The 12,046-nt window shown below is 39.7% G+C and overlaps 1 protein-coding gene across 1 annotated transcript; it reads right to left on the bottom strand.

The window, feature by feature from the left end:
• Positions 1-3,522: 3,522 nt before the first annotated feature.
• Positions 3,523-11,714, bottom strand: LOC121412484. The gene is made up of 3 exons (XM_041605296.1): positions 11,448-11,714; positions 4,500-10,703; positions 3,523-3,755 (listed from the first exon to the last, which is right to left on the bottom strand). Exon 2 carries the CDS (start codon positions 10,407-10,409, stop codon positions 5,397-5,399), a length of 5,013 nt encoding a protein of 1,670 aa, XP_041461230.1. The 5' UTR covers positions 10,410-10,703; positions 11,448-11,714; the 3' UTR covers positions 3,523-3,755; positions 4,500-5,396.
• Between the last annotated feature and the right edge of the window lie 332 nt (positions 11,715-12,046).

Genomic DNA, 12,046 nt, shown 5'->3' on the forward strand with positions numbered 1-12,046 from the left:
AATAAGAAAGTTATGACATTTCAAAGTTTCGCTTATAGTCATATGAACGAGCCAGTTACATCCAAATGAGAGAGTCGATGATGTCACTCACTCACTATTTCTTTTGTTTTTTATTGTTTGAATTATACAATATTTCAATTTTTACGAATTTGACGATTAGGACCTCCTTGCCTGAAGAACAAAATGTTAAAATAATGGAATTCCACGTGTTCAGGGAGGAATGAAACTTCATTTCACATGACAATGACGAGAAAATAAAAATATTTAATATTTCATGTAATAAAATACAAAAGAAATAGTGAGTGAGTGATGCCATCAGTTCCTCATTTGCATACCGAACGAGATGTGCATATAACTGTTTTGTGAAATGAAGCGAAACTTTAAAATGCCATAACTTTCTTATTTTACATCCGATTTTGATGAAATTTTCAGTGTTATGCTTGTTGAATTTTTCTCTTTTTATTCAAATCAAGTTTTTGTTGGGGTAGACTTGTCCTTTAATAATAAGTTAACCATGAATTTAATCGATCACGGTTTATTTCCAGTGACGTCACCAAAATGCAAGCTGACACGATCACAATGGTATATAATGCAGGAATTTATTGCAGTTATTAATACCTTTTGATAATGATGTTTTTGCATTTCACAGGCAGTCAAATTTACCTTCGTTCTGTCGCTTCATTTCCTATAATTATTTAAATATGATGATTAAAGCATTTCACCTCCCCGGTTATTTAGACCTACATAATAATGTCCTTCTTAAAATCTCATTTTGGTATGAAATTTTTGCTTTCATTATAGTTCTCCCCAATGGTCTTTCTATCTCCCCTCCCCCTGTCTCCCCTTTTCTCTTTGTAATATCTTCCAGATAATCGGCATTGCTTTCTTTCAACATACAATCTTAAAAAGGTTGGGCAAAAAAGACCCAATATTATTTTAACCATCACTGGGCAACATACTGTCCACACAACTATTGGTTTAATATTTGTCCAAATTGGGTAAAAAAACTAATAATTGTGTAATGAATTTGCTCAAATGGACAATGAATATATATACATGTACAAATATGTATATATTGCTCAACATTTAAGTCTGTAAGTCTGTTTGGTTTGGGTCTTTGGGATATTTCATTCTGCCTTTACTTAAAATGTACTCAATTTCGTTGCTGTTTTGAAGTTGAAGTCCCAGAAATGAGATATCCATTTACAAGGAAGCAAAGCATTTTGCTTAATGTAATAAGACTTTCCCATCCTGCTGCTAATTCTTCGCAAGTAAACCGACTTGACCAGGGGAGGATTTCATGGAACAAATAGCCAATGGCTTTTACCGACTTTTTGTGATAAGCTACTGAAATCCTTGCATCCAATTGGCTCAGAGAAAGTTTGTCAGTAAAATTACTCACAGTATGCTTCATGAAACAGACCCCACATTTTGCTTATATCATTCTTTGACATTCCAGTTTAGAGTTCCCATATTTTTCGTTTTAACTAATGCCGTATTGATTATTACAATTCCATTCCACAAATAAAATCCCTATAGTAAATGCAGGGGTGTATAAAATTAGCACCTTAATGATCAACAACACCCATTTATTATTATTATTTTGATTTTTATATGCTGGATAAATATGAAGAGCTCATTGCAAAAGGGGTTATATCCAATTTTTATCCAATTTGTTTTTTTTTATCAATGTCTAGACGTTTAGTAGCTCTATTAGATGATATCAAAGAAAGATTGAATTTCCCCGCATTAAAAAGTGAGAAAAAAAATGACAAAGAAAAACTACCTTTTTTTAAAGGGGGTTAGATCCACAAAGGATTTTTTGGAATAGAATATTAAAAAGGATATGAAGACAGGACACTGTAAAAACTGTGGTGTTAAAACTGACACCAATTGGTGTTAATAGAGGACCACACCCTGAGGTGTTAAAATAACACCCTAGAGATTACACCAAAGAGTGTAAATGTAACAACCATAGGTGTTGTAATAACACCTATAGGTGTAAAACTAACACCACCAATTTAACACCGGTGTAAAGTAACTGGTGTGGTCCTCTATGTACACCGGTTAACACCACAGTTTTTGCTGTGTAGATTTCTTTATACCCAATTCTATGTTCACGAACAGTAGGGTATCATGAAAATTTAGTTTCGCAATGTGGGATAATGAAAAACATTAGTTTCTTGGAGTGGATCTGAAGAGCTCATTTGTCAAAAGGAGTTACATCTTATTTTTCATAAATTTTTATAGTGCAATCCCCATTAATTTGATCGGTATACTGCTGTATAAAAGACTGCTTTAATGTTGATTTATTTGACTAGACAGCTTTATCAAGTATATTTTCATGAAAATTAATCTCCCTTCATTACTGTCTGACTTATAGTTCGTATGAACTTTAAAAATCTCGAAGTGGTGAAAGACGAAGGGAAATTAATGGTGGCATTTTAAGGAATGTATTTTGTTAGTGCAAGGCCATTCCTATTCACAGAAACAAGAACAAACGAATTGAAATTGACTATTTATGAACTTAAATGATTGAATTTGTTTGGATGTTTTAAGATTGATAATATTAATGAATTCCACCTGAGTAATGTATTTCATTCAGGTCATGTGCCATGACATGGCAAATACGTGTTTCAAATTTAGTTTTATACAAACTAAAAACAACTAAACTTTTGAACGACGTAATTTTTTTTAGAGGAGTGTTTTTAAATTAATTGGATAACTTTACAAATCCAACTTAGCATGAATTTGAATAAAATAAATTATTTTCTCCTTCTGATTTGTGCTTTCTCAACAATGTCGTGGTTACAACATCTCATGCTCTTTCAATAAGATTTATGTTGCTGAGAAGTTTCCCCAAACATGCCCAATGAACATAATGAACTTTTACAATTTCAGTATTGCGAAAAAATAATATAATTCAGCCGACCGAGTATTCAATAAAAATAATTCTTAGTGTCAAGCTATGTTTTAGGGGATCGGGGATGGATGAAATAATATCAATAATCTGCTTTATGTTTATCATAGAATAAACTGTCGAATCATTTTGATAAAACCAATGACACTGTCCCATTACCCCCTTCTGATATCCCTCTCGTTTTGGATATCTTGAGAAATTGGGCAGTAGCTCCTGATTTTGAGTGACCGGAGATTGAACACTTGGACCATGATATCCTTGCATTGCATGTTATTCAAATCTACTACTTCTTCCGATCAAACGATGACACACAAAAGCCTTCAAATTTCCTCCTCTCCTAATTTCTTGTTTTAGATTATTTTGACTAGTCTAGACTACTACTTCGAAGAGAGAGATCGAGAGAGTGAATGAAAGTTGCAAACGTCTACTTGAAAAAGAGTTTTTAAAGGGATTCACTTAATCATGTTAATTGTGTCAAATTTGGCTCTCCGACGTCCCGTCGGAAAAATCAGCGTCAAACACAGTGTGATATATTAACGTGGAGAGAAAACTATGTGAATTTGACTCGTTTTCACAGCCTGGTCAACTGTGTTGAGTGTTGTGGCTGCCTTCGTAAATCTTTATACGAAGGAGTTTCGTTCGCATCTATTTCCAACTGTTGTTATTCGCAAGGCTTCTCAACGAAATACACGCTGGACACAATTTGCTAGAATTCCACAAACGTATGTTTTATTCCGCAACTCAATAGCGTTAACCTTAACACTATCTCTGTAACCTTGACATCCAATGTAATTCAAACTTGAGATTGAACCTTGAGTTACCTTGAGATAACAATCTGTAACAAAATGAATAAACAAACAATAATAAACAAATGTTTCATCTTGAAAACTTGTCAATAACTAAATCTAACTTAGTGTATATAAACTATTATTATATGTGATTAAATAAGAATCAACCTTGTGTTAATATAAATGATCAACATACACATGTACTATTATATCTTATAACATTAACCTATATAAATCAATAGAGTATAAAAATATACAAGGAATAAAGTTAAGCTGGTGATTAAATCCCCATATGAACACAGCTGCACTCACTCTGTGCAGTGCACTACTAAGTATTCCACCAATAGACAGATTAGCCATGTGAACATAACTACATTCCAACCCAGTCACTCATTCAAGGTTTCTCCCTAAATCACTCACAAAGGAAAGTTCTTTCTCTCCGATGGAAGTTTTGGATTTGGTCTAATACTCTAAATTAATCATGAACTACATGTACGAACAGTAATCTACATTATCACATATCAAACATTTGATTAGAACTGAATAATAAATGCACAATTATACCTTCTATCAACATAAAGGAATGAAATCTACTCCACTCTGCTATATGCTTGCACACTGTAAAAATGACTCATTTCTTTGTCTACTATCAACAGGTAGGTTATATGCTGGTCGCATCTCAGTAAAAATATATCTCTACCAAAACTTAATCTATTCATATAAAATGACAATTATTAACGTTAAATAATATGATTAAGAACAAAATTAATATAATCAAATTGTATTCTTACCGAATTGGGCCTTTGTAGATGTTCCACAACTAACTTTTAAAGATTTCTGCTGCAGTGTTATATAACGTGAACCTTACTGCATCACTTCGACAATGAGAATGACCAATACTCTTCTCAAAATGAAAGTAGATGAGATGAACAAAGAAATTCTAACTTTGTGACTCATTAGTGAAGTCCAAGAGGAACTTTCTAGAACCATACTTGTAGTCTTGTCTTAAGACCTTTTATAATCAAAATATTACATTTTCATCACTACATCCTGATGTAGTCACATGGCTCCTTTAAATGTTCACAACATTTACCCAAACAACTGTAATTCAACCTATGATAATAACGATAAACTGATTTTCTATAGCGCATAATTTCTTAACCTAAACACAAGTGATAACAGTAAACCATTATACGTACCTACGATACTTTAAGAAAACAACAATCTTACGTACTGCTATATAAGTATACACCCTAGTACTTTACAACATAAGACACTGACCAAGAACCCGAACGCTTGTTCCACTAACCACGTAATCACAAATGTACATGAAAATTACAAATTAACAGTAGCATATTTCTGACATCAGAAAATATACGACATCAAGGATCAAGGCTCCTTGAGGGGGAATCCCCTTTGTTTTCTGCGTGACAACTACAGAAATTAACTCCAAATACGCATACCAAACAAGGGAATATGTACGAACATATTGAAGAGGATAAAGAGGAGGAATGCATGTGAAAGAAAGAAAAAAGGATACAGAGAAAAATAAATTACGAAAAAGAAGTGTAGCTAGATTAATGAGCACTGAACAAGGAAGGAAAGAGAGAGAACACGAGAGAAGGAAAGAAATATGAGACTACTGACAACACTATTCGTGCACTGATATAATTCAATGTACAATTCAATTATTCCTTCTTGGGCAATAGAAGGACGAGCTTGTGAACTGGCCTATCAAGGTAACATGGCTTTTTCAAACGTTTACCATTACTGTCCAGAGCTCCATCGGCCATGAGGAGCTTTACCTTTCTAACACGTCCATCTTCACTAGGAATAACTTGTTCCACCCTTCCTAGAGGCCATCGAAGTCGAGCGTCTTCGTTTTCCTTTACAATTACCACGTCACCGATTGCAAGGTCCTGATGAGATTTCGTCCACTTCTGACGAGGCTGCAGCTGCTGGAGATACTCTCGACGCCAGCGCAACCAGAATTCGTTGGCGAGGTACTGAACCCTTCTCCACCACTTCCTGGAGTACTTGTCTGCTCCCTGGAACTTCCCTGGGGGCGGTAGTATGACCTTCGGCTTCATCGTCAGAAGATGGAGAGGACACAATGGCTCAGGCGCTTCTGAGTCACTTAGATCGTTGATGGTGAGCGGTCGAGAATTGACGATGCACTCTGTCTCAGTCATGAAAGTGCGAAAGGCTTCATCGTCAAGCTGGCTGCCGGCCTTAGCAAGTACAGTGTCCAAGGCTCTTCTCACCGTGTGTATCTGTCTTTCCCAGACGCCTCCCATGTGTGAAGAATGTGGAACATTCAACTTGAATGGTATCCACTCTACCCCGTTTTCTAGCAGATACTCCTGCACCTGCTGCTGGTCCATCTCCTGAAGAGCTAGCTTCAACTCACTCCTGGCACCTATGAAGGTTGTCCCTTGATCTGATCTTAGCTGTCGAATGGTTCCTCGGCGGTTCATGAATCTCCTAAAAGCATTGATGAAAGAGGAGCTGGAAAGGTTGTTTGCAGTCTCGAGATGTATGCTCCTCGAAGACATACATGTGAAAAGGACACCATACCTCTTCACCTCACTTCTCCTTTCCTTCAATAGAAACGGTCCAAAGTAATCGACTGCACAGTATGTGAAAGGGGCGGATGGTTCAACTCTCTCCTTAGGTAACTCTGACATCTTCTGCTGCACAAGAGAACCTCGAAGCTTCCTGCAGGTGACGCACTGGGAGATGAACTGAGAAACTGCAGAAGATCCTCCTATCAACCAGTAACCTCTTTGGCGAAGCTCGTTGTGTGTTAGACCACGTCCCATATGATTGACCTTGCTGTGGCAATCGTTGATCAGCAACCATGCGATGTGACTCTTTCGGGGAAGGATGATTGGATGCCTGATATCTCTACTGACATCTGCTCTGTCTATACGTCCACCAACTCTGATGATTCCTTCTTCGTCGAGAAAAGGATCGAGCCTATAAAGACAGCTCGTTTTCTTGAGCTCAGCATTCCTGACACGAGTTTCTTGTCTGTCTGTGAGCTCTCCTGTAGTTTTCAGCTTCTGTAAACTCTGCAACTCCTCCAAGAAATGCTCTGCTTGGACGCTCCGAAGGATCAAACGTTCAGCACGTTGCAGTTCATCTACAGTCACCGGCTCTTTCAGGGATTGCTTTCCTGCATCTGGGGATGAGCTCGACACCTTTACTTCTCTACTCTGCAGCTTCCTTCTGAGCTGCATACACCTAGCTACTGCTTTCTTTGCTCTGTGCCAGTTCGAAAAGCTGCTCAGTCGACTAGGTTCAAAGTGACCTTTTGCATCACTGGCTCCTGTCTTCAGGATAGTTACACGTTTCAGTTCTGGATCGCTCTCTTCAAGCTGGACTTGTGGCTGCACATGATCAAGCTTGAACTTGCCTTCTGTCCACAGGAATTCAGGTCCCCTCAACCAACGACAGTCTTCTGTTAGCTGAGTGGCGGATAGTCCTCTCGAAGCATCGTCTGCTGGATTCTGGGCTGTGTCTACATAGCACCACTCATCAGGGTCCGTCAGGTCTCGGATTAGTTGAATCCTGTTCGCTACATAGACATGGAATCTCCTGGCCTCGTTCTGCACGTAACCCAGTACGACCTTGCTGTCGGTCCAGAAGAACTCCTTGATGTTGTCATATTTTAACTCCTGTTTCAGAAATGAACTGATCTTTGCTGAGACTGTAGCTGCCGTCAACTCCAATCTGGGAATGCTGACTTGCTTCAATGGAGTCACTCGAGACTTCCCGATGACAAAGCAACAGTGGGCCTTATCCTCTGTGTTCACAAAGCGGACATAGGAACACTGTCCATATCCATTCTGACTTGCATCAGAGAAATGGTGAATCTCTGTCGCCTTGACCTGTCCAAAGTTGTGAGGCTTGTAGCATCTGGCTATTTGGAGCTTCTCCAAATGAAACACCTCCTGCAGCCATCTTTCCCAGGATGGGCGAAGATTGCCTGGCATTGGGCTGTCCCAGTCAAGCTTGCTCCGACAAAGCTCCTGGAGTATCTGCTTTCCTCTGAGCATGACAGGGCTGAGGAAACCACATGGATCATAGAATGAGCTGACTGTTGACAGCACTCCGCGTCTGGTGTACGGTCTTTCCTTGAGTTCAATCTTGAACTTGAAGATGTCATTCTTGATACACCACACAACTCCGAGCACTCTTTCAACTGTCGATCCACCTTGCATCCCTAGATCCTTCTCCTCAGTTGGATCCTCCTTCTTGTTGAAGCTTTCTTGGACCGCCCTCGCGTTGGATGCAATCTTATGCAGTGTCAGTCCGGCCTTAGCACAGATTGCCTGACTGTTCTTCAGAAGCTTAATTGCTGATGCTACATCTGGTTCTGACCGTAACCCATCATCGACGTAAAAGTCTCTTCGGATGTAGTTAGCTGCTGGTGTACCGTATTCATTTTCTCCGTCATCTGCAGCTCTTCTCAGCCCGAAGGTAGCTACTCCTGGAGAGCTGGCTGCACCGAACAAGTGCACCTTCATGCGATTCTCCACGACAGCATTCTCAGGATCACCATTTTCCCACCAGAGAAACCTCAGGAGGTCTCTATCCTCTGTGGCGACGTAAAACTGGTGGAACATGCTCTTTATGTCCGCTGCTACGGCTACTACTTCCTTTCGGAAACGACAGAGCACTCCCAGGAGGCTGTTCATCGTGTTGGGTCCTTGCAGGAGAACATCGTTGAGGGATACTCCTTGATAAGGTGCAGAGCAGTCAAAGACCACTCTGATCTTATCAGGCTTTCTAGGATGATACACCCCAGTATGAGGGATATAGTTAACCCGGTCTTGTAGGCTTAGACGGTCTGGACCTTTGGGAATCTGGGACCTTTGAGCTGGAACAGACTCTCTGGAGAAGCTTGGTGGAAGATCAATCTCATTCTCCTTCTTGAAGTCTAGCACCTGTAGTCCACATACCTTCCTGCTCTGGATGCTCGTTGTGGTGTGCATCGTTGTGAGTTTGAGCGTGGTTTCAGCTCCTTGGACTCCTAACTGCTCACACAGTCCATCCGACACAAAGCCTACATTGCTTTGATCATCTAGGATTGCGTAGTGCAAGAACTCTCTAGACGGCTCATCCTTGTGTCTCACCCACACTGGAACGATCATACAATGCTCTTGGCCATCTTGGTCCGGAAGGGAGCAGACGTTGGTGCAATTGGATGAAGCTCCCTCGCCCTGGATCTTAGACTTTTCAAATCGATGAAGGCTTGCAAGATGATTCCCATGGCACACCTTACACTTCCTTCGGTGTTGGCAATCTTTCACCTGATGGCTGTCTGTTATTCCACACCCCATGCACAGATTCTTCTGAAAGAAGAATCCTTTCCTTGCATGAAGTGACCGTTTCTTGAAGTCTTTGCAGTCATCTATGTGATGATCTTCTTCACAGAAAGGACGGGAGCTGTAATTTCCCTTGCTGATCTTGGACTCGACCTTGGTTGACAGGACCTTTCCCTTTTGAGTGTACCTGGGGCATTCCTCTTGGTACTGCCGTGGTCTAGATTCGCCGCTCCGCAGTCCCTCCAGCTCAGGAATGTTGGCCTTGTTAGCCGCTCTGCTAACGAAGTCGGTGAAGACCTTGAATGGAGGATAACTTCCGTAGCCATGCGTCTGCCATCTATCCACCTCATCTCGCCAAGATCTTTCGAGGTAAAGGGGTAGCTTGTTGACTAGCTTGATGTTTTCCTGAGGATAGTCCAATATCCCCAAAGAAGACTCAGTCGACTTCGCTGCAGCTACCTGTTCGAGGAAATCTGCGAACTTCCGCAATCCTGCAGGGTCCTTGTCGAAGATCCTTGGCCATGAGGTCAGCTTGTTCGAGAAGGCAGCACTGATGACGCTGCCACTCCCATATCTCTTTTGAAGTAGCTCCATCGCTTGTAAGTAAGCTTCTTCTGTCCCCAACAAGATAAAGTGCTCAACTATCTTCTTTGGCTCTCCCGTAACATAGCTATTTAGGTAGTTGAGTTTAGTTGCTCCATCCAGGGGTTTTGAGTCCACCAAGTTGGTGAAGCCGTTTTTCCAAAGGGCGTAACGCAAGGGATCACCGCTAAACATTGGTATCTCAAGCTTTGGAAGTTGGCTTGAGATGGCGAGACCATGTGTTGTTGCATTCTGCTGCATCATTGCTTTCGCCATCTCAGTCATGGACTCCGCCATCTTTTCAAATCCCGTCTGATGTACGTCGTGAGGAGGAGATGCTGCACTTGCTTCCACATCCGGATGAGAATCAAAATACCTTCGCACAGAATCACCAGGTATTTCCTTTGGTACCTGGATGTCATCTCTGTCACCTTCTGAAGCATCATCCTCATCTTCAAGTGCTGACATTTTTGCTGCCAACTCATTTTTCAGCTTCAGTTCTTTCAGCTTACGCTGCTCCTCCCGCAATTTCATTAATTGCTCATACTTCAGAGCTTCGAGTCTGTCCTCTTGGTCCATTACTGCCAGTTCAGCTTGGAATGCTTCAGCAAGTCTGGCACTTCTGCGGGACATCCGCGAACTTGCTACACTTTCGGCCTTCATGACTGGCTCACACTGTCTTTCCACACCATCCTTGATGCACTCATCATCTGCCAGACTCCTGGCCTTTGATGTGGAGATCCTCTTTGATGTCGATTGACGTCTTGATGCTGGTTCAGAAGACATGACATCACACCCTCTATAATCACTCTGCTGCAAAACTTTAATGCTCTTCGATTGTTATTGTGGCTGCCTTCGTAAATCTTTATACGAAGGAGTTTCGTTCGCATCTATTTCCAACTGTTGTTATTCGCAAGGCTTCTCAACGAAATACACGCTGGACACAATTTGCTAGAATTCCACAAACGTATGTTTTATTCCGCAACTCAATAGCGTTAACCTTAACACTATCTCTGTAACCTTGACATCCAATGTAATTCAAACTTGAGATTGAACCTTGAGTTACCTTGAGATAACAATCTGTAACAAAATGAATAAACAAACAATAATAAACAAATGTTTCATCTTGAAAACTTGTCAATAACTAAATCTAACTTAGTGTATATAAACTATTATTATATGTGATTAAATAAGAATCAACCTTGTGTTAATATAAATGATCAACATACACATGTACTATTATATCTTATAACATTAACCTATATAAATCAATAGAGTATAAAAATATACAAGGAATAAAGTTAAGCTGGTGATTAAATCCCCATATGAACACAGCTGCACTCACTCTGTGCAGTGCACTACTAAGTATTCCACCAATAGACAGATTAGCCATGTGAACATAACTACATTCCAACCCAGTCACTCATTCAAGGTTTCTCCCTAAATCACTCACAAAGGAAAGTTCTTTCTCTCCGATGGAAGTTTTGGATTTGGTCTAATACTCTAAATTAATCATGAACTACATGTACGAACAGTAATCTACATTATCACATATCAAACATTTGATTAGAACTGAATAATAAATGCACAATTATACCTTCTATCAACATAAAGGAATGAAATCTACTCCACTCTGCTATATGCTTGCACACTGTAAAAATGACTCATTTCTTTGTCTACTATCAACAGGTAGGTTATATGCTGGTCGCATCTCAGTAAAAATATATCTCTACCAAAACTTAATCTATTCATATAAAATGACAATTATTAACGTTAAATAATATGATTAAGAACAAAATTAATATAATCAAATTGTATTCTTACCGAATTGGGCCTTTGTAGATGTTCCACAACTAACTTTTAAAGATTTCTGCTGCAGTGTTATATAACGTGAACCTTACTGCATCACTTCGACAATGAGAATGACCAATACTCTTCTCAAAATGAAAGTAGATGAGATGAACAAAGAAATTCTAACTTTGTGACTCATTAGTGAAGTCCAAGAGGAACTTTCTAGAACCATACTTGTAGTCTTGTCTTAAGACCTTTTATAATCAAAATATTACATTTTCATCACTACATCCTGATGTAGTCACATTTGGTATTTAACAGGTTTGATAACTCAGAACCTCAGAAGCATTAATTTCACACTTGCACAGTGTGAAAACAATGTGAACACAATGCAACATCGTGTTCACATTGTTTGATACTGAGGGGTTTTTCCGTCAGAGGGTGACATAACAGCGGCAGCCAACCAAACTTGGCCACGTCGCTTGGGCTAGGCCGTTGACAGAAACCGTTTGACCAGCAGCCTCAACATTTTCCTTCCAGAAATTTTGAGCCTCCCCCCCCAAAAAAAAAAAAATGTTATTAATCCGTAAACATGCACAATTAAACAAGTTTATATGTTTACTTATTTTACT

The sequence above is a fragment of the Lytechinus variegatus genome, chromosome 4, assembly GCF_018143015.1.
Source record: "Lytechinus variegatus isolate NC3 chromosome 4, Lvar_3.0, whole genome shotgun sequence".
Taxonomy (NCBI): Eukaryota; Metazoa; Echinodermata; class Echinoidea; order Temnopleuroida; family Toxopneustidae; genus Lytechinus; species Lytechinus variegatus.

Excerpts from the sequence above, each read along its gene's own strand:
- LOC121412484 (XM_041605296.1), bottom strand. The coding sequence starts at position 10,409 with ATGTCTTCTGAACCAGCATCAAGACGTCAATCGACATCAAAGAGGATC.